Source organism: Mercenaria mercenaria, chromosome 6 (assembly GCF_021730395.1).
Source record: "Mercenaria mercenaria strain notata chromosome 6, MADL_Memer_1, whole genome shotgun sequence".
Classification (NCBI taxonomy): Eukaryota; Metazoa; Mollusca; class Bivalvia; order Venerida; family Veneridae; genus Mercenaria; species Mercenaria mercenaria.
The window spans coordinates 13,438,116-13,462,315 of NC_069366.1; the positions used below are offsets into that span (position 1 = coordinate 13,438,116).

General features: G+C 34.6%; 1 protein-coding gene across 8 annotated transcripts in view; it reads left to right on the forward strand.

Annotated features, from left to right (window-relative positions):
* LOC123549634 (nucleoporin SEH1-like) overlaps nucleotides 1–20,652 on the forward strand; it is a 33,637-nt gene extending 12,985 nt beyond the window's left edge. Inside the window, exons 6-13 of one of the 8 annotated variants that reach the window (XM_045337872.2) lie at nucleotides 420–560; nucleotides 1,281–1,365; nucleotides 4,691–4,769; nucleotides 6,098–6,230; nucleotides 8,661–8,702; nucleotides 13,586–13,602; nucleotides 15,407–15,423; nucleotides 19,663–20,652. In XM_045337872.2, coding sequence (XP_045193807.1) covers nucleotides 420–560; nucleotides 1,281–1,365; nucleotides 4,691–4,769; nucleotides 6,098–6,230; nucleotides 8,661–8,702; nucleotides 13,586–13,589 — 484 coding nt within the window. In that variant the 3' untranslated portion in view covers nucleotides 13,590–13,602; nucleotides 15,407–15,423; nucleotides 19,663–20,652. The remainder of the gene's footprint in view (nucleotides 1–419; nucleotides 561–1,280; nucleotides 1,366–4,690; nucleotides 4,770–6,097; nucleotides 6,231–8,660; nucleotides 8,703–13,585; nucleotides 13,603–15,406; nucleotides 15,424–19,662) is intronic. The other 7 variants (XM_045337871.2, XM_045337869.2, XM_045337875.2 and 4 more) reach the window with 7 other exon arrangements.
* Nucleotides 20,653–24,200: the final 3,548 nt, after the last annotated feature.

The window sequence follows — 24,200 nt, forward strand, 5'->3', positions numbered from 1 at the left end:
ATGAAAGTTTCAGCTGTGTAAATTCAAGGTCAGTGTTACATCTGTGGTCAAATATATCACTGTTGTTATCCAAAGGGATAGTAAAAGTTAAAGATTAGGTATTTACTACATCTCGGCATTCACAGAATACATCGGCATAAATTTTAATGTACTGACACTGTCAGTACTTCAATTTTGTCATTTTAATGAAAGCCAGAAGACTGAAACATTAATAAAAACATAGTGGAATAAAGAGTTTGTCAAATAAAGAGAATTTTATGACCACTACATTGACTAGATATATATACATGTCTTGTACTTCCTTAAGGGTAGAGGATAAGCCACTATGATTACATGATGTTTTTTGCTTGTTGTTCAGTCTCATTAACTTATTTGTGGACACATAACTTATTTATGGACACAAATCTTTAACTTTTCAGAAAATGGAACAAAGTAGAAACAATTGCCATGGTAACGGATGCTGTACATGATGTAGCTTTTGCTCCAAATCTAGGACGGTCCTATCATCTACTGGGTATAGCAACTAAAACATTAAAGATAATCACAATTGAACCTTTAAGGTAAAAACTTAAAAGTGCTTGCATTTACTTATTTATGTTTGTGTTTTTCCAGTTTACATTTTATTAACCATTTTGCTATTTTAGGCATAAGTTATCCCTTATTATACACCCCGAATCGGAACATATTGAAACACATACTGTGGTGGCCGTGCGGCATCCACAAAAGTTTTCTCTCTGACTTTAGTAATTCTTACCAAAGGTTCACCAAACTTGGTCACAGTGTTTATGGGCATAATATCTCAGACAGGTTCTATAGCCAACTGGGTCGATTTATTGCCCTTGAATTACACAAAATTGCAAAAATTGACAGTCTGACGCTCTCTTACTTGAGCAGTCCTTAGCCAGTGTTCACCAAACTTGATAATGATATTTGTAGCCTTGTAGGTGTAACATCTCAGCCAGGTTATGGTCATGTGGTGCAAATGCAAACTGCATATTCGATGAGAAAATTAAGTATAGAGTAGAAAACAAGATTAGGGCAGCATGAAAATACAAGGCAGCTGTGACCGGTAATTTGGCAAGCAGTGACTTTGAAGAGATATTGTAGTACAAACTCACAGATCTGAATGGTTGTTAGAAAGGCAGAATTGTAATTTGTTTGTACTCACTGGAGAACAGGGCAGTTGCACATTGTTATTGCTAAGACTAAACAGACAGTTAATGATACATGAGACTCTTGATGTCCTGAGAAAGGATTGTATTTGAGAAATTTTATTGTAGGCGAGATGCAACATTAAGTGGACAGACAGGACTAACTAAGTTTGAACTTAGACAGGTTGGCGATTTCAATGATCATGATTCACAGGTAAGCAATACATTACAATATGGTATGGTACAGTAAGCCATGTAAAATCATATTTTCGTAAAGGAAAAAAGTATTATAAATTCTCAAAGTAGCATACACCAGTCTGAAAAGATTGTGTTAAGAGTACATTTCTTGTATATCTCTGGTGAATATGTAATGGCATTTAAGTCGGTCATAGAAGAATAAGGAGAGTTCTTGCACTCGCCCAGGCGTCGATGTCAGTGTCCGCGTTGGTTAAATTTTTTTATGAAGTCCAATAGCTTCTTCATTACTCAAGATATTCAGTTGAAACTTGCTGTACTTGCTCATAAAGACAATTTTCATCAGTGTGACAAGTTAGGTAACTCTCCCTTAATATTTCCAGAATTATGCCCTATTTTAACATATAAAAGTTTTGGTTAAATTTTTATAAAGTCCAATATCTCTTCATTACTTAAGATATTCAATTGAAACAACCTGTACTTGCTCATAGTGATATTGTTCATTAGTGTGACAAGTTGCATAACTCTGCCTGCAGTATTTCCAAAGTTATACCTGTTTTTATGCCCCAACACATTTATGTTGGGGGCATATAGCGTTGCTGCTGTCCGTATATCCCGAAATCTTGTGTGTCCAACTCCTCCCACACTTTTAGTCAATTTGCTTCAAACTTTCACAGATGAACAACCTTGATGTGCAGATGACTATAAAGTAAGGAATTTTTCTTTGACTATTATAATGCAGTTATGGCCCTTTGATTGTTTTGCTATAAAGAGTATAGAAAAATCTTGTGTGTCCAACTCCTCTCACACTATCAGCCTGATTTGTTTCAAACTTTCACAGATGAACAAGCTTGATGTGCAGATGACCATGAAGAAAAGAATTTTTTCTGTGATTATTTTTTACTGCAGTTATGGCCCTTCGATTGTTTTGAATATAGAGAAAAATCTTGTGTGTCCAACTCCTAAAACACTATTGAAAGGACATGCTCGAAAGTTTCACAGTTAAAGGACCTTTATGTGAAGATGACCATAAATAATATACTTTTTTCTGTGGATATTTTTTCTAGAGTTATGGCCCTTTTTAACTCACCTGTATGTTGATGTTTGGTATGTAGCATTGCCTTATGGTCCTTTACCAAGATTGTTCAAATTATTACACTGGGGTGAAAAGAGGCCCCACACCGGAGGTCCCAAGTTTTACATAGACTTATATTGGAAAAAACTTTTAAAAATCTTCTTGACTGAAAGTTCAAGGCCTAGGCTTTTGATATTTGGTGTGTAGCATTGCCTAGTGGCTCTCTAACAAGATTGTTCAAATTATGCCCCTGGGGTGAAAAGAGGCCCTGCCCAGAGGGTCACTTAGTTTTTATATGAGTTATATAGGAAAAACTACTTCAAAAACTATCTGATCATATTTCCTAGACAGTGCAATTATAATTACCTGATGACCCCAAGTAATTGGGGTCACTTGACTGTGACCTTGACCTACTGACCTACTTCCTTGTTTTTAGCTCACCTGAGCACAAAGTGCTCAAGGTGAGCTTTTGTGATCGCGCTGTGTCCATCGTCAGTCGTCCGTCGTCAACAATTTGACTGTTAACACTCTAGAGGTCACAATTTTGACCCAATCTTAATGAAACTTGGTTAGAATGTTACCCTCAATAAAATCTTGGACGAGGTCGATATTGGGTCATCTTGGGTCACAAACTAGGTCACCAGGTCAAATCAAAGGAAAAGCTTGTTAACACTCTAGAGGTCACAATTTTGACCCAATCTTAATGAAACTTGGTCAGAATGTTACCCTCAATAAAATCTTGGACAGGTTCGATATTGGGTCATCTGGGGTCAAAAACTAGGTCACTGGGTCAAATCAAAGGAAAAGCTTGTTAACACTCTAAAGGTCACAATTTTGACACAATCTTAATGAAACTTGGTCAGAATGTTACCCTGAATAAAATCTTGGATGAGTTTGATATTGGGTCATCTGGGGTCAAAAACTAGGTCACCAGGTCAAATCAAAAGAAAAGCTTGTTGATACTGTAGAGGCCACATTTATGACTGCATCTTCCTGAAACTTGGTCAGACTGTTAATCATGATGATCTCAAAGTCCAGTTTGAATCTGGGTCATGTAGGATCAAAAACTAGGTCACCAGGTTAAATTAAAGGAAAAGCTAGTTAACACTGTAGAGGCCACGTTTAAGACCATATCTTAACGAAACTTGGTCAGAATGTTAATCTAGATGATCTTTAGGTCAAGGTCAAATCTGGGTCAGGTGGAATCAAAAACTAGGTCACCAGGTCAAATCAAAGGAAAAGCTTGTTAACACTCTAGTGGCCACATTTATGACTGTATCTTCATGAAACTTAGTCAGAGTGTTAATCTTGATCATCTTTAGGTCAAGTACGAATCTGGGTCAAAAACTAGGTCACGGGTCAAATCAAAGAAAAAGTTAGTTAACACTTTAGAGGCCACATTAATGACCATATATTAATGAAACTATCTTGATGATCTTTAGGTCAATAGGTCAGGTGAGCGATACAGGGCCTTCATTGCCCTCTTGTTTAAGATACAGCCTTTAAATTTGAATGACATATACAGTTTTGCACATCGATCTTAAAACTGACTTTCAGTGACCGTGAATTTGAAACATGTAGCTCATATTACTCAGGTGAGCAATTCAAGGTCATCATGACCCACTTGTTTTAATAAAAACTTTGCTATTTAGAGGATGGCAAAGTATGTGGGAGCATCCGTGTCCTATGGACACAATTCTGGTTAACTTAGAAATTATGTTATAGTTTTTCCAGTCTTGAGTAAAATACAGTGTTTTTTAAATATTGCAGATACTATGTCTAATCTTCTGACACAATCAAACTAAAATAAAACTTCCTTCTTACACAATGGTGCTACTATAAGCTTCCTTTTGACACATGTGAGCTGAAAAAGTAGCTGAATTTCAAAGTAAAAAGTTGCTTGTAATACTATGGTTTCCAATAATTAAATTATATGTAGTTTTGGTAAGCCGCCTCTATTCTTTGTAAGGAAATTGTCAATTTAAATGCAGGGAACTACTTTATACATGTTAGGAATCAGTGAACACTTACAGAGTTACTATCTGCAGTTTTTTAATAGATATACAGATAAGAAAAAAGGACTAAATTTTCTAAAACTTTGTAACGTAATTACTGTGGAAAAATTATGTTAAACCCATCAACAAGAAAACATGCTACCAATTGGTTTGAAATGACAAAATATCATAACAATTTAAAAAAAAAAAATCCTGTGTCAAGATCTGTGTAATGTGCATTGTGTGTTACTGATTGCTTAATATATATTATATAGGTATGGAGAATATGTTGGAATGTTATAGGGACAGTACTTGTATCATCAGGTGATGACAGCTGTGTCCGAATGTGGAAAGGTAACATATAATTAAACTAAAACATTTAAAAGGAGTAAATTATGAGCCTAGTTGTATACTTTGCGATTTTTTTTTTACATGAATATAGGACAACAACACATCAGTTGGAAATATATCACAATATCAGAGCTGTTTATGTGGTGATACCCCTTACTGGTGTGAGCCAATTACAAGTGTCAAATTCTTCTATATAAGAATGTCATTCAGCCAGATTTAGCAGTTGTCTCTGAATTCATGCTTGTCACAGCTTCTCTCTCAACATTGACTTCAACTAGTAGTGTTATGTTGTAGATGATATGGGGCCTCTGGCAAAGTGGTTTAAGTTACAGGCTAAAAATTATTCGACCCCACCCCACCAATGTGGGTTGGAAACATCAGTTGTGTAGAATTCTTCATGTGAGGAAGCCATCCAACTTTATTACAGAAGGTAGGTGGTTCTACCCAGGTACCAACCCATGCCTCAAAAATTGCTTGAAGGGCCATCAGGAATTTTCCTCCACCAATAAAAGGAAAAGTCTACATGTGGCCTCAATTAAGTCAGTTTGGCTCTAAACTCAACAAAAAAGTTTTAGATGAAGTACCAGATTAGAAACCACTTAAATCTAACCCAATTTTCATATTAAAAAACATGAACAGTTACTTCATATATAGTTTATGTAAACAGAAAATTAACAAGTTTATGTGTATTAACAGTACTATGCATTAGGTTTAAAATTGTCACTCTTATACAAAAACATAGTATAAACTACTTAATGTGAACTACCACTAAAAAAAACTACTGTTACTGCATGACATTGGATTATGAATGTAGTTCTATATGCAAACTTAATCTATATATGTTATTAAGTTTACATTGGATGAGAATTTTAGACATTTGAATTAAATATCTAAAGATAAAAATTTTAGTGAATTTATTTTATTTTATTTATTTATTTTGTTGGGTTTAACATCGCACCGACACAACTATAGGTCATATGGCGACTTTCCAGCTTTGATGGTGGAGGAAGACCCCAGGTGCCCCTCCGCACAATATTTCATCACGAGCGGGCTACATGGTAGAACCACCGACCTTCCATAAGCCAGTTGGATGGCTTCCTCACATGAAGAAGTCAAAGCCCCGAGTGAGACCCGAACCCACATCAATGATGGACAAGTGATTTGAAGTCAGCAACTCTAACCACTTGGCCATGGAGGCCCCCAGTTTAGTGAAAGATGGCCATTAGATATCTTTAAATGTACATATAAATCTGAAGAAAATTTGATAATTTTTCTTTTCAAGGAGATCCTACCATTATACCTGGTTGGCTAAAGCTTTGCTTTAATTTCAGGTAATTATTTAGGTAACTGGAAATGTATATCTGTCATGAAAGGGGACGGCACACGTGCAGATGCTGTCAACAGAAGTCAGCAGATGATGAACTCACAAGAATTTGGGAAAATGGCAGGGCAGATGCCAGCAAGGTAATGTCACTGTTACCATGTTAGTGTGTTAATTTTTTTATAGATTGTATGTCTTATTCCTGGGTTGATGCCAAGTAATGAGGTCTTTAGTAAACCCCTCCTTGTAGATCTGTGCATTTTGATGTCAGGTTAGACAGTGTTTACCTAGGATACAATGAAAGAATGTAAGATGTTAGTACGAAATTGTTGGATAGGTTTGACTGAAAAACTGAGAATCTGAGCAAAATATTGTAAACATTGGTATGATGTAAGCAAGAGACATTTTAAAAACTATTTAACATATTCACTTCTGTCTGTCTCTCAACATGGCTGAATCTATCTCCTGCTGTTACTATGGTAACAGAATGGTTCTTTGTTCTATCATGACTCTCAGTCTCCTTATTTATATATTAACACACACTAATGTAGATTGTATGTTGATTAGATATTATTTGCATTTGAAATATTGTCAATATCTTTATATCCCTGGTGTTGGAGACCTGGAAGGCATATATTGTTTGAACTGTCTGTCGCGTCAGTTACTCCATCTGTCATACTTTCTTGTTTAACGTTACTCTACTCCTCCCACTGTATCTGTCAGACTGAAATGAAACTAGGTATACATCAACAAAATGAAGTGGACATGTACATATTATTAAGACTCGTGTCCAATTTTTTTTTTTTTTTTTTTTGAGTAATGGCCCTTTTAGGACTTTCAAATATTACAACTACATCAAAATTTGTGTACTTAGCTCCTCCTACATTTTCCATCAAATACTTCATCAACATGAAGTGGTTATGCCCATATTCTCAGACCTTTCATGTCCAGATATTTTTTGCTAGAGTTATGGTTTTTTTCGAACATTACAGCTACATTACAAAAAAGTGCAATTAACTCATCTTACAGTTTCCATCCACTTTAAATGAAACTAGACATGCCCTTTTTGTTAGGAGTTTTGTAAGCAATTTTGTTTTAGTTATGCCTCTTTTTCAGGCACGATAAATATTATTCTGTCAAGCATTTTCAAGGGGCATATGTTAAACAATGTTGACATTATACTTGTTGAAAGTTATTCTCGTAAAGGTTCACAAGTGTTTCATATTTGTGAGTTGCTAAAGTTGCAAAATGTAACAAAAAGTAAACCTTGCAAATAATATCTAGTTTACATTTGATATTGTCTGAATGTACAGAATCTTGGCTACATTGTAAGTGTACTGAAATACTCGTGGATACTTGGTATTAATGAATGTATCTATATACAATGTGGACTGATGTTTGGTCTTGCTTTCACCAGTGTTCTCAATATCCAGCTAAACAAATATGAACCAGTCCCAAAACACCTATGACAAGCTTGCAAGTTTCTGATCAGTTTTGAAACAAATTCTAGTTTTCACTTTAAAAATGTATCTGTGATGTGTCTGTCTTTGGCAAAATATGTTTTTGCTATAAATTGATTCTCATTTTCTTGAATTAAGGGAAATTGAGGACACCAGTGAGTGTTGGACCAGGCTATAGAATGGTTGCATGAAAAATAAACAACCATTTTAAGACCCAGAATTGTGCATAGGTTTATGAATAGTAATCAGAGAAAATCTGTATACAACTCTATATTGTGTGGTCATTCTTAAACAAGTTGTTCCTTTAATTGTTGGCTTCAGTGTCTTGTCTCTGAGAACAGTTTATTATCATAGACTTACTTATATTAGTACATAGTATATTTAAATCTTAAAATGACCGAAAAATAGCAATTTATACACTAGATTTAAGTATGACCCATGATAACTGTGTGTAATATGCTGTATGTGTCAAAAACTCAGAAGCTGTCGAATAGGCAAGCGCACTGTCTTATGGACAGCTCTTGTTCAGGTATTAAAGGAATCCTTCAAGCTATCTTGCACTAGGTCAGTGGTGACTTCTAACTGCTGTTCCTTGTAAGGAAATTCTCTGGCTGATTGAAGTCTGGCATTAAAGCAAAAGAAAAAAACACACTTAACTGTATTTCACCTTCTGTAATTAAAATTTGATAAAATAAAACAGTATAATATCTTACATACAGTATAATATCTTACATACAGTAATAATGCTTACTATGTATCAGCATTTGTTAACATCTTTTTGATTGAAAGTGGGCTATTGTGTCTTCTTTTATAAGAACTGCATTGAATAATTCACTTTCAGTCAGTAACTGAGCCGCACCATGAGAACACCAACATAGTGCATTTGCGACCAGCATGGATCCAGACCAGCCTGCGTATCCACACAGTCTGGTCAGGATCCATGCTGTTCGCTTTCAGACCCTATTGCAGTTAGAGAAACCATTAGTGAACAGCATGGATCCTGACTAGACAGGCTTTTCTGGATCCATGTTGGTCGCAAATGCTCTATGGTGGTTTTCTCATGGTGCGGCTCAACTCTGCTTTTTATTATGCCACAAACATTTATTCGAACAGAACTCATCGTCGGCAAAGTGATGTTGCGTATCATACAGAGATGTAAGATAATTTCTGACCTTGAGTTGCATGTGCTAGCTAATACTCTTAATAGGAATGTTCTGCTTTGTCTGTAACTAAACTTAATTGTTTTTATGTTTCTGCCATTAATAATGGTAGGGCATGTTGAGTTGCCTGTGTCCCTCAGTGTGTATGTTTGTTTGTTTTTTGGTTTTTTTGGAAAATTGTGTCTGGCTAGGAATTTGCATGGTGGGATTGTTAGCTCACCTGAGCTGTGCTTTAAGGTCAGTTTGACAGGGCTTTTCATCAGGAAATTGGGAAGAGTTCCTGGTCTTTCAAATAGGGACATTCATACATGATTATTGCTCATTTTGAGAAAAGGAGCATTTTTTTTTTTTGAAACAGAGCCTTTTTTTCCTTCTGCAAAAGATGTCTGTAACAAAGAACAAAATTTGATGGATGAGCTCATTGCCTTCTTATTTGTGAAGCATAATTGCCATACTTAAATAAAAAAAATCTTACATTTTGACCTATTTTTTCTACTGGCAAATGGCTAAATATCTGCCTCTGTCATAGAAGGATGAAAAGCCCAATTTGATGTCCTCGTTTTATAAGGCTATAGGGAAGTACCTGTTCTGAAACCACTGCCCCAATTTCAAAATAATTTCAAAGCAATTTTTTGGGATGACCCTGTTCAAAATTCTTTCAGCTTACTATAATTTGTCAAAAAAACATGGCTGTTTGGGGGTGGGGGCAGGCCAGTTTTCTGTATATGATGGCTGTATGGAAAATTTTGAAAATCTTCACAGAAAGTCTCTGGCCCGATTTCAAAATAATTTCACAGCACTGTTCCTAGGATGACTCACCAAAATTGTTCTGTATAGCTGTGAAACTCAGAGCTGTGATCTGGGGCCATCTTGTTAATAACTTAGCATAAATGACACCATAACTAAACATAGGACACACACTTCTATGTCTGTACATCACATTGAGGGGGCATTATGTCTTATGGACACACCGGGTTTTCAGTTTAGTGTGATGAATAAACTTTTCAAGGCATGAATGTAACTGTATAAATGAGTGCAGCTCAGTGCTTTGGCACTGTCATAGGGATTTTCTAACAAGTGCATGCACAAGTAGATATTAGGGTAATTATTATAGATATTTGTTGGTGGTCACTATTGTGTGTTAAGTAGAAATAATACATGTTGAAAACATTTTAATAATAACTGATAAATTCCAGAATAAGTCTTACAATGTGTTATTACATGTTGGATGAATCATAGAATATTGTTTTTATTGTCTCAGTATTGTTAGGGAGGCCTCCTTGGCCGAGTGGTTAAGATTTGCTGACATCAAATCACTTGCCCCTCACCTATGCGGGTTTGAGCCTCACTCGAGGCGTTGAAATCTTCATGTGAGGAAGCCATCCAGCTGGCTTATGGAAAGTCAGTGGTTCTACCCAGGTGCCCGCACGTGTTGAAATAATGCACGGAGGGGTACCTGGGGTCTTCCTCCACCATCACAGCTGGAAATTTGACATATGACCTATAATTGTGTCAGTGCGAAAGTATTGTTAGGGAGGAGCCTCGGCTGTCACGTGGTTGAGGTTGGTGACTGTGAATGATTGTAGAATACTGTTATGTTACGAAACAACACATGCCAGTGGTTCAACCTTCGTACACACAACTGCCTGAATAAAAGAATGCTTGGAAGAGCTCCTGCCCCATTATATGCTGGAAAGTGGCTGTACGACCCAAAATTATGTCAGTGTGGCTTAAAACCCAACAGAAGCTTTAAACTTATAATGTACCTTTGATGAGTTGGACTAAGAAGATTTTCAAAGGAGCCCTTAAGGTCTGATTAAGCATGGACTGCAGTCCAGATATTTTCAGTCATATATAAAGTTTTGCTTGCTAAATGCATGGTTTAGTTTTCAGTGTTGACCAATGAAATAAAGAAAAGTAATATTATGGTAATGTAAGACTCATGGCCAAAAAAATGCCGTACCCGTCCACCCTGCTTTTGGCTACTGTCCATAATTCATCAAAAAAAATTAAGTTAACGTTGTTTAAACATATTATGTGAATGAATTGGCATATGTTACTGAGCAAGTATGATGTTTGTAGGCTTAATGTAGAGAAGTAATATTAAAATTTTTATATGCCCAAAGGGATGTATTAGGTTATGACGCCAGTGTCCGTCTGTCCATCCTTCGATTGGCAATTTCGTGTCTGCTCTGTAACTCTTGAACCCCTTGAAGGATTTTGAAGAAACTTGACACAGATGTTCACCACATTGAGAAGAAGTGCAGAGCACATGTATTGGATGGCTCACTTCAAAGCCAAGGTTACACTTAAGGGTCAAGGGTCATATGACTTTGTTTCGTGTCCGCTCTGTAACTCTAACTGCTTGAAGAAACTTGGCACAAATGTTCACCTCATCGAGACGACATGCAGAGAGCATGTTTTGGATGGCTGGCTTCAAAGGCTTTAAGGGTCAAAGGTCATACCTTCGGGCGTATATTGCTCGGCATTGCAGTGCTCTTGTTTAAATATTTTCTAGTGTTGTAAATTGGTTTTTAGAATGGTTCAAAAGACTTCAATTACAACTTGATTAACCTAGATGAAGCATTTTATTGTTAAGTTGTGATAAACGAATTCCTGATGGTTGAAAAATAAGTCGCTGTGGCAATTAATAAATTCTTTATTCACAGAAAGTCAGTCTTCATCATATTCATAGAATTTTGTAGCTTGTCTGTAGAGTTCTTAAAAAATAAGTCTTTCTACTGTTACTTCCACGTTAATAACACTTCTTCTGAAATCTTTTATCTGATTTCTGACTCTGTTCATATATACAAATTTACATGCATATTATCATAAATGTATGCATGTGTTCATATTTTACAAATTTACATGCACATTATTATAAATGTATGCATGTTTAGACAATGATAATGTTTTTATACAAATATATTGTCTGAATTTTAGGTATTTCATGATTTAGCATTGTGTAAGATAAGAACATGTTGATATATGTATTGTCAGCATGACTGTTTAATGTGGTGAAATTCTGCATTACGTAGCATAAAAATTTGCTTATGTATGTTTGTCTTCAAGATTATAATTCAGCATTCTGTAGGATAAGAATATGTTAATATTCATATATTAGCATAATTGAAATTATATTATTCAGCATTATGTGGAATGACATAATATACGTATATCAGCATGATTGTTTGATATTTCATTATTCCGCATTCTGTAGGATAAGGTCATGTTAATATATGCATACTGATATGACTGTTTGATATAACATTATTAAAGCATTATGTAGGATAAGAACATGTTTATACATGTATATTGGCATGACTATTTGATATTTCATAATTAAGCTTTATGTCCATCATAGGAAGGCAGGTTTGTTGCCAGCATGTTATTGTATGTTTTGCTTATAGTTGAAATATTCAATTAATTGTTATAATTAATTTTAGTACATGTAACTATGTTCTGTTAAACCAGGCCTTGCAGTTCTTGTTTGAAATTGTCTGTTACACACGTGTAAAGTCGTGTTAAACAAAGATGATTTATCATTTATAATACAGGCATGTATGTTGGGTGTCATTTTGTTTGTATGTTGAAACATGCAAGAGGCTACATATAAAACATTAATGTGTCTGCTAGTCAACATTTTCTTTGACTTTTTGTAACATGTTGGTATTTATAATGGTGACAGACAGCTAAATGGGTGAGGTGTTTAATGTTTAACTCAGAGGTTGCAGTTTTATTCTACACAAACTTAAAAAAAAATCTTGATAGAATGTGTATAGCCGTAAGATCAAAGACAGTTTTGATAAAGGGTCAGGTTGGAATAATAAAACGAGATGTGATTACCTTGGAATAGTAAAAATGCAGAATTCCATCTTGTGTTTGCAGTTTAGTGGACTTTCCTCGAGTATCTTTTACTCCAACATAAAACAAAGTTTGTGACTTTGTGGAGTTTACAGTTAAACTATGTATGGCTACCATGGTTACGGCTACCATGGTTCTCTTTTTTATGGTGTATGAATGATAATTATATACTTATTACAAAAGGTAACTTTGAATTGGATGGAAGTGTGAAATCATTTTATTTTTGGGGCATGAAATTTCTTAGTAGAATACTAGTTTCTGGATTTCCACAAAATCTACAAAATTGGTGTGCAATGAATGATATAGAGGGTATTTGTTTGTTTCTGTGTAAGATGGAAATATATTTCACTAAGTTGACACCATAATGCAATATTTTCACGAGTGGTGAAGCCACCAGTGAAAATGTATAAATTATTGTTTTCACTCGTGAAGCATTTATCACTCTTATGCTAAAACAAGCAAATTTTCTTCATATTGTATGTGTTTTAATGGTAATCAGATTATATCTAGTTTAAATGGGCAGCGTTATGTGCATTGTGTCTTGACGTCACAGTATCTTTGTTGAAAAACTGTTAAATAGTTCTATGACATTTTCAGATTTCTTTTACATATTATTACAATGGAATGTTTATCTTTATGATCCTGTTAGTATTTATAAACATCTAAATCTTTATTGAAGAATATTTGAAAGGAAACATGGATTATTAATAATTCGTATAATTTCGCATTGAAGTGTAGTTCCATACTAGTGAAAAATAAAAATGGTATTTTTACTGTTTAAAATGGTTAAATATCGATTTTATTTCACTGATAAATTTCAGTATTTCTCTGAAAATTATAAAATAAAATGATTTCACAGTAATTGTATTTATTGTTAGCATGAAAACCACTGATATACATTTCAAATATCTCTTTGTCTCAAATTTGTATTTGTTTTGTGTTGATTTGCTTGAAATATAAATACTCCATTCTACTTGTTTTCTAACTTTTGTTCAATTTTGGAAAATTTTGCAGTTGACTGACCATAAATAGTAAGTCTGTACAAATGGTCACATAATTATTGTATGTTGGTGTAACTCAAACTGAACTTGATTCAAGTTATCACCAACTTATTCTGTGACAATTTGTTAAAACAAGAGCATATTTGATACCTTGTTAAAATTTTGCTTCTGTTCTTTTCTGTAATAGGTACTGTTTTGTTCTTTTCTGTACAAGGCACTGTTTTGGCATGCAGTTTAAAATATTGCATCCAATTTTGTAACGTAACCAGTTGTGTAATGCAGACCACTCTGTAATGTTGGGCAAATATGAAATGCAGCTAATTCTAAAATGCAGTCAGTTCTGCAATGCAATCAGGTTTTGTTATGAAGCTATTTTTGTAATTCAGCCAGATCTGTTACGCAGCCAGTTCTGAAATGCAACCTATTCTGTAATGCAACCAATTTTTACTGCAGTCTTACTTAAACATTCAGACATTCCACTAAATACATAGAGGGAAACTGGTTCAGTGGCTTTAATCTTGAAAGTATGATAATTCTTTGAAAGGAGTTCTCATCCTTGCCTAGACTTTTCATTTCTTTTAAAATTATTCTGCTCAACTGTCAAAAGAGACTGTCATTTTCCTTAGAAAACAAAGGGTTATTTTGATTTGCCAATTTCATAAAAGTCATAAAACCTCATAGAATAATTGTCTTTGGTTAGTAGGTCACAAAATGTCTGTGACACTGAAAATTGTTTTGGCTCAGTATCTTAAGAAGGCTAAGGGCTACAGTCATCTTATTTCTTAGAATGATTGCCTGTTGTCAGTAGATAAATTGTATTGCTTTTGGGGTCAGTAGGTCAAAATCTAGGCAGCTGACCTTGAAACGGAAAACTGTTTTTGCTCACTGATTGAAAAAAACCCTTAAACTACAGTCATCAGACATCATAGGGTGATTGCCTGTGGTCAGTAGATGATCTCTACTGTTATTGGGGATCAGTAGGTCTAAGTTCAAGGTCAAAGTTACTTCGAGTTTGAAAATGGTTTTGGCTGAAAAACTAAAGAATGCTTAAACATATACTTGTCAAAAATCATAGGATGATTGACTGTGGTCAGCAGATGACCAGTTTGGTGTTTTGGGGATTTGTCGGGTGAATGGTCAAGATCACAATGACCTCAAGGTTGAAAATGGTTTCTAGTCAATTGCTAAGGAATACATACGTGTACTGTGTAATTGATCTTGATTAATAGATGACCTATTTTGCTTTGGGGATCAGTTGGGTTAAGGTCAATGTCACATTGAGCTGGAGAGAAAAAATGCCTAATAAATGCATGGAAATGTGGCCTCCGAAGTTCAAAGGTCAAAGTCACAGTGACCTTTAAACAGAAAATAGCTTTTTATACATATCTGAAGCATTCTTTTGCCCACAGCCTCCAACATTCGTAAGATGATTGTATGTGATCAATAGATTGTTCATTATTTTTGGGGGTCATTATGTCGAAGGTCAAGGACAGTATCCTCGGCTGAAAACAGTTTATGCAATAACTGAAAATTATATATCCAGTTTCCTTCAACAGGCCATCTTGGGAGGGGGCATGTTTTTCTCCCAGTGATCCTTTTTATATTAGTACAAAATAGGCTCTGTAACAACATAATATGAAAGTCTCGGGTAGTTTTTGAAATAGTTCCACCAGAGCTTTTTAAAGTGAGAGAGGGTATTTGTGACCATCTTTGTCCTCTAGTTCTGGGAACTTCCATTGATATATTGTAACATGATGGATTGGAATTTGGTGTAAAGTTTGTTTGTTTTTGTTTTTTTCCAATTTATATGATGACAAAATGTAATACTTTACAGGTTTTGAGCATGTTAAGGTAATATGATCTGTAGTGCGGAATCTTGATATAAACTCAGAGCTTTAAATGACAAAAACTTTCTGCCTTTGTTGCTTATCTGTTCTTTCATGCTTGTAGGACAGTAAACATGTCAACTTTCGGCTTGTATATATATTTAAGATTTGCTTGTAGAAATATTTGAGATTGGCTTACAGATGTATTTGACATTGGCTTATAGATGAAATTGAGATTTGCTTGTAGAAATATTTGAGATTGGCTTATAGATGTAATTGAGATTTGCTTGTAGAAATATTTGAGATGGCTTATAGCTGATTGTGAGGTTTGCATGTAGATGCATTTGAGATTGGCTTGAGATTTGTTAGATTTATTTAACATTGTATTTAAGATTTGCTTGTTGTACATGTATATTAGATTTGCTTTTATGTGTATTTGAGATTTGTCTGTAGATGTGTTTTAGATTTGCAGATATTTGAGATATGCTTGTAGATGTATTTGAGATTTGCTTATAGAACTATTTGAGATTTGGTTATAGAACCATTTGAGATTTGCTTATAGATCTATTTGAGATGTGTGTCTTTTTGAAATTTGCTTATAGATCTATTTGAGATTTGCTTATAGATATATTTGAGGTTTGCTTATAGATATACATGTATTGGGATTTGCTTATAGAACTATTAAGGGGACGCATATTGCTACATTCACAGTTCATATGGCAATGCGGAAGGGGTGCATATTCAAGAAATCGATGGTGGGAAAATAAAAAACATATTCCTAAACTGATATAATACTGATGGACACCTGTAATATTCAGTATTTTGTTGATAAGGATGTGGTACTATGAATGTAATAGGAAAACAGAGGTCTTTGTGAAAGTACATTCAACACAAAATATTAAGCTTTTGTATAAGGAAAAAACAGGTTTTTTACAATAACAGTGTTCCAAATAATGTTGAAGGGATGAGATTTTCTTTCTAACACACCAGGTTTGCTTAAACATGTAAAAATTTAACGCCACGTCTGTTCATCTCGGGATGGACGCCATATTTGTCATTGATAAAAAATGTAAACAAAAAAATCAGGGTGGGATTAGCATTGCAAGGGCATAACATGACATTCTACACAATGAATACCTTAGAACAGATATCTAAGATGCTACACAGGTCAGGCGGGTTAAATGCATAATATCGATCACTTGAAATTCATCTTGAAAAGGTGGCTAATTTTAGTTTGTTTACATGGTTTTTAATTTTCCCACGACTTCTCGGCGATTCACTGCAAATGTATTACTGCGCCGGACGAAAGGTAACTCTAATAAACTACGGGAGACAACTTAGGTGTCAGCACGTGTACGATTTTTAAAAAAACATGTCGATGATTATAATTTCTTATCAAATAATGAATCCTATTCAGATATTCGTCTTTAATATTAGAAAATTATTAATTTCTGCGGACATTTGTCAAATAATATTACTTACAGTGGACTACTTTGCGCATCAAACTGGTTTCCGCTTCAGTTGTGAGGCACTTCCGTTATACTTTTTGACAACAATAACAAAACACAAAATGAATCAATAAAGTCACTTATAAACCGACTGCTACTTAAATCAGTGTAAGTAAAGTTGTTGTTACAACATTATACATGTTCGTTACGTTATGAGATAAAGTTTATCTTGAACTGCATAATCCATTAATTACGTTTAGATGATATTGCATTTACAACTTATTTGACCCCGTTTTTTTACGTGAATGACAGCATTCTCGTGCAACTCGTGCAAACAGACTTATGAAAAGTATGGTGGAGAATTCAAGGACAAATTATAAATGACATTAAAGTGAGGATAACTGTATATTCATCCAGTTTTGATCATTGACATTCTGCTGTTTATTAGTAACTTTTGTGAACAAGATTAGAATGATGCTTTTGCACATATACACATTGATTGGACCTCTCAACCAAATTTCATACCTTATTTTTGGGATTTTTAAGACAATACAGTTCAAAAGTTTGTTGAATGTGTTTTGATATTTAAGTGCATTGTAGTTCATGAATACCAAGTTAAAAATTAATAATGGCAACATTTCTAGGCCTTTATTGTAAGCCACTAGACTTCTGTAACGATAAATGTTTAATGTATTAAGGGGAATATACTCTTTTAGTTTTGTAATGTGGCATTCCTTGACCACCGTATCTTTTCTTATGCACTACTTTGTAAACAAACTAAATAATGTGTTTTAGCTCACATATGCCAAATGAAAAGCAAGACAGTGAACTTATTTCACATTCTTTCTTTAAATTAGAATCTGTAGGACATTGATAAATGTTTGGACAAAGTGAAGCACTATTATTTTCGCACCAAAAAGTCTTAATTGTTGACTTTGAATGTACACAAGAAGTCTTATGTAATTCAACAATAACTTTCTTGTTTCAGTTTTTCTCATTTTTATTTTAGTGAGCAATCCTTTGTGTACTTATAACAGTTGAAACAGTATTCATTTCATTTACCAAAACCTTGTACTTTTTTGCAGGTAAATTTTATAATACCCCACCCACTTTTTTCTAATTTCAAAGTATGCGTCCCCTTAATTTTGAGATTTGCTTGTGGAACTATATTTGAGATTTGCTTATAGAACTATATTTGAGATTTGCTCATAGATCTATTTGAGATGTGTCTTTTTGAAATTTTCTTATAGATATATTTGAAATTTGCTTATAAATGTATTTGAGATTTCAGTATGTATCTTGTTATGTAAATAGTCGCTTTTTATGTCTAGTGTGTTTATTTTAACATAAGAAATAGTTTCAGTCTTTCATGCAGGATATCTTGAAAATAAAAATCACACCTACTTTCTTTTCTCTGTATGCGCTTGGGGTTAACATAATTTCTGTCTGAATATGAGTCTGGTTATGTCTGTCCTCATTCTTATATTTTGCTTTTTATACCGATCTGTGAAGCATAGCCGGTGTGCAAAATTTAGTTGAATATAGAGCTAAAAGGGTCAAGTGATAAGAATATTTATGTCAGTTGTATTGTCATTATTGCTACAGAGCATTGGTTATTGCTGCCAAACATTAGGTTTTGTAAGAGCATAAGGTATTGCTACAGAGTATAAGCCATTGTTATAGAGCATTAGGTATTGTTATAGAGCATTAGGTATTGTTATATAGCATTAGGTGTTGTTATTGTTACAGAGCATAAGCTATTGTTGTAGAGCATAAGCTGTTGTTGTAGAGCATAAGGTATTACTTACAAGCACTAGGCGTTGTTACTGAACATTAGGTATTGTTACAGAGCATTAGTATTGTTGTAAAGCATAATTATTGTTACAGGGCATTAGACCATTAAATATTGTAACAGAGCATGGGGTGTTGTTCCGCAGCATTAGGTATTGGTGCCAAGCATTAAAATAGAGGTATTGTCATAGAGCATTAGGTATTGTTAGAGCATAAGATATTGTTTTTGAGCATTAGGTATTGTTGACTAGCATTAGGTATTGTCATAGAGCATTAGGTATTGTTAGAGCATAAGATATTGTTTCTGAGCATTAGGTATTGTCATAGAGCATAAGATATTGTTAAAGAGTGTAAGATATTGTTTTTGAGCATTAGGTATTGTTGACTAGCATTGGGTCAGTCTTGTCATAGAGCATTAGGTATTGTAAGAAGGATGTTCATTTTTGGGAGCCCTTTTTCCAGTGTTTAATAATTATGATTATGTCAACATAAAGCTTTGTTACATAGTAGAATGATTTGTTTACAGGACTGTTAGAAACAGATTTTGTTTACCTAATTGGCTGTGATGACTTGCATAAATTTGAACATAATATTTCCTTCATATACCAGTAAAAATCTTGAATGCAATATATGCACTAGAGTGTGAATAGCTTTATATTAGATATGCAAAACACAGAAATATCTTTGTATATGGTATCACTATGATAAATTTTGATGGGTGAAAGCAAAAGAGATCTATGTGCTTCTTTGTCTGTATGTACTTAAAACTCTTGTTCTTGATCCAGATATTATTAAAGTTAGTGTATTTATATGTAACTATTGATTTTTGGTGATGGTTAGGTTGTATGCTCTCAATCAATCTTCACTTAAATATATCAACAGTAGGAAAGTGTTAGTTCAACTAGGAAATTTATATGGATTAAGATTTGTTATTTCTAGATTTATTTACATATTTCTTTGGTTACTGTAGGGTTTATAATTATGTAGTGTTTGGATTAAATGTTTTGCCTTCTTTTTAATTTCAGGGTACCATCCCAAGGGACAATGAATATAAGACGTAGTGATGGCTGGCCAACATTCAACACTAAAAAAGACCAGAGTAAAATAGTGTTTTGATGGTAATGAAACTTAAAGACATTAAAGAATTAAAAGCTAGTTTTTTTTTACAGAAATAATTCTTACTATAAATAATGCTTGGTGTTAAACATACAAGATTATGATGGCATCGTATTATTACTGAGTCAATGATAGACATAAACTGTGACAACATGTTCTACTGAACTTCAGTCAACCACAGACTATGGGGTGTTGCTAGATCTTTGAATCTAATTAGATATTGTACACAAGGGTCGCTTACATGGAAAATGATATCTTGTGTAGATAAAAAATGTATTCACACAAATTATACGTTTGTTCTCCTAATATACCATGTGTAGAGTACATAACCAGTCAGTTTTTATACCAGTTTGGGGAAGATGCTTTTGTAAAGTCAATGGTCCTAGCCTGATTCTGTGATAATTCAGGACAATGAGAAATCAGAATATCAAACAAAATTATTTTGTTGTATTAAATTCAAAATAAAGGTGAAAAAAATAAAAGGAGTATCATTCGTTCATGAAAGACAAATAAATAGGTTATCAACAGTTTTGCAATTGTTAATGACATTTTTCTGACAGATATTTGTAGGCCGTGCAATATTTGTCAGTTGTTGCTTTAAAAAGTGCTCTATTCAGTTAATTATTAGAACAAAACTTATAGTGATAGGTCATGACACAACTTACAGCATTAGTATTGGTGACAAGATTTACCTGAAACAAATAAGTGTAAATGACTGTCATTAGTGTTATTTACTAGGAAAACAGTGTTGCATAATTACTCTTTTTCTTTTTGAAAAATACACTGGTACAGGTTTAAGCCAGTTTGAATGAGTTGAAGGGCAGTTACTTTCATGTTGTATGAACAGAATCATTGTTTTAATTGTGCTATTGTTATAATAAAATGTGTATTATACTTCAGTTATTTGTTGTTTTGTTTGATATATTCTAGAGCTAAATGGTAAATGTAATGAATACCCCTCCAGTATGCTTCTTTTAGGTTCATGTAAAGTGTTCATTACCTTCTCATGTGAATTTTCATGATAGACCACCAGTAAAAAAAAATTGTTCAGAAGAAGTGTAAAAGACTACATAGGTTATTGTTTTTTGTTAGCTCACCAGAGCATGAAGTGCTCACAATGAGCTATTGTGACCAGTCATTGTCCGGCATCTGGAAACATTTGCCTTGTGAACACTAGATGCCACAGTTGTGACCCAATATTTATGAAACATGATCAAAATGTTTGTCTTGATGATCTCTAGGTCAAGTTTGAAACTGGGTCTTGCTGACTCAAAAGCTAGGTCGTTAGGCCAGATCAAAGGAAAAGCTTGTGAACACAAGAGGCCTCAGTTGTGACTCAGTCTTTATGAAACTTGGTCAAAGTGTTTGTCTTGATGATCTCTAGGTCAGGTTCAAATCTGGGTCAATATCTAGGTCACCCAGACAAATCAAAGGAAAAACTTGTGAACACTAGAGGCCACAGTTTTTACTCAATCTTTATGAAACTTGTTATACCTCCACCAAACATGTTGGTGGGGGCTATATAGGAGTCAGTTTGGCGTGTCGCGTCCCGAAATCTATATGCCTGGAAGGATTTTAATTTAACTTCACATTATTATTCCTCAAGACCAGATGACGTGTTGAACACGTCACCTATGCCTGATGGTCAAAGGTCAAGGTCACAATTCAAGGTCAAAGTTAGATATTTTGTTTTTGGTCTATAACTTCTATGTGCCTGGAAGGGTTTTATTACTAAATGGATTTGATTAAAACTTAAAATAGTTGTTCAACATCATCATCCATATCGTATGACACAAAGGTCATAACTCTTGCACCAATATTTCATAAATTATGCCCTCCTTTTTACTTAGAATTTCAGGTTAAAGTTTTGATAAACTTTCACTCGATCTCAGTTATTACTAAATGGATTTGATTCAAACTTAAAATAGATGTCCCACCTTATCACCCACATCATGTGACACAAGGTGCATAACTCTGACACCATTTTTTCATGAATTATGCCCCCTTTTACTTAGAATTTAAGGTTAATTTTGATGCATTTTCACTATATCTTAGTTATTACGAAATGGATTTGATTCAAACTTGAAGTAGTTGTTCCACATCATCACCCACATCATATGACACAAGGTGCATAACTCTTGCACCAATATTTCCCGAATTAAGCCCCTGTTTTGCTTAGAATTATATTTATATAGTGTTTTGATAACTTTATCTGTACCTCTCTTATTATTTGATATTTTTGTAACACAGGCTCAAGCTATTGTGCAATATTCATCCACCATTATAGTCATTAAACACTCCAGTGACAGCTCTTGACAGATTTAAATGTTTTTGGTACACAGGTTTGACATCATAATATACAATTTTGATGCATTTTCACTATATCTCAGTAACTCATGGTTGCCGGACAATAACTCACGGAAGGCCAGACAGATTTAGATAAATTTTGGTACAAAGGTGTAACATCATAAAATACGGGTCAAGTTCGATTTAAATTGCACCTTCTTGTGGCCATGTCTTTCTTATGGTTGCCATTCTTCTGTGACAAGACCGTATTGTGGGGGTATTCGTCACTCCTGTGACAGTTCTAGTTCAGAATGTTTTTCTTGATGATCTCTAGGTCATGTTTGAAACTGGGTCATGTAGAGTCTAAAACTAGGTCACTCGGTCAGATCAAAGGAAAATCTTGTTAACACTCTAGAGACCACAATTTAAGTTTGAAACCCATGAGAATTAGTACGTTTGTCTTGATCTCTATCTGGGTCATGTGGGGTCAAAAACTAGGTCACCCAGTCAAATAAAAGGAAAAACTTGTTAACACTCTAGAGGCCACAGCTATCTTTATGAAACTTGGTCAGAATGTTTGCCTTGATTATTTCTAGGTAGAATTTGAAAGTGGGTCATGTGGGGTAAAAAACTAGGTCAGTAGGCCAGATCAAAGGAAATTCTTGTGAACATTCTAGAGTCCGCGGTTTAAGTTTGAAACTCATTAGAATTGGTCAGAATGTTTGTTTTGATGCCCTCTAGGTCAAGTTCGAATCTGGGTTATGTGGGGTCAAAAACTAGGTCACCCAGTCAAATCAAAGGAAAAACTTGTTAAATAACACTATTGATGCTACAGTTGAGGCCCTATTTTCATGAAACTTGGTCAGAATGTTTGATTTGATGATCTCTACGTCAAGTTTGAAACTGGGTCATGTTGGTTCAAAAACTAGGTCAGTAGGCCAGATCAACTCTGGTGAGCGATATAGGGCTATTATGGCCCCCTTGTTTTAATATATACATGTACCTGCTAACCCAAGATACAAAGTATTTTGGATGGGTATCCAAGTCCATGTAATCTGACTTCGAATCACCTCCCTCTCACTACTGTGGGTTAGAAACCTCGCTTGGGGTGAAAAATCCCTGCATATGAAGGCTTCATGGACGGTTGTTGGTTTTACCAAGGGTCTCGCTCACGCATGAAGTAATGCAAAGAGGTGCACCTGAGGTCGTCCTCCACCGAAACCAGAAAAGTCACCATAGGACCTATAACAATGTAATGCTAAACTCAACAGAAACCAAACCAAAAGTAAAATATTTTAAGGCCATATTTGATTTGTGTGCATTCGATTCTAAGCCTCTGAAACAGTTTTTTGAAACTTCAAATAACGACACAAACATGTTCATCATAATATGACGAGATACACACAAGACAGGAACATACAACACAACTCTTTCTGTCATGTATGTACAGAAATGTGTATAAAACTAAATGCATTGCAGTATTTGTTTGTTTTGTTGGTGCGTCGCACCGATCCAACTAGAGGACATATGGCGACTTTTCCATCTTTCATGGTGGAGGAAAACACCAGGTGCCCTTCCGTGCATTATTTCATCACGAGAGGACACCTGGGTAGAACCACTGACCTTCCGTAAGCCAGCTGGATGGCTTTCAACGCCCCGAGTGAGGTTCGAACCTACATCGATGAGGGGCAAGTGATTTGAAGTCGGCGACCTTAACCAATCGGCGACGGGCGCATTGTAATAACATATGGATCGGTAGCATCTTCTAAAGTTTATGCAAATAGTTCCACTTGACTGCCTCTTTCTTTCAAAGGTCATATCTAACATAATTCAGGATGTATGTTGTTTGTTGCTGTTACATGTTGAATATTCATGTATTGCGCATGCGTAATGATGTTTATAATTCTGGCGCACTTCCCTCTATATAGAAGCTTTAGTCTGATAATACATGCGGTACAAGTAACACGCGTTGTGTTTTATATATTCATAAATTGGGTATCTGTTGATACCAAAACATGGTGACAGAACTGGGATAAAAACATTTTTCATTCATTCATAATTCATTATACACATTAGTGAAAAAAATGGATTTAAAAGGTGTACCTTATCCAACTATGGACTGGGAATCGAGCAACTTACCAGACGCATGGAATAAATTCGA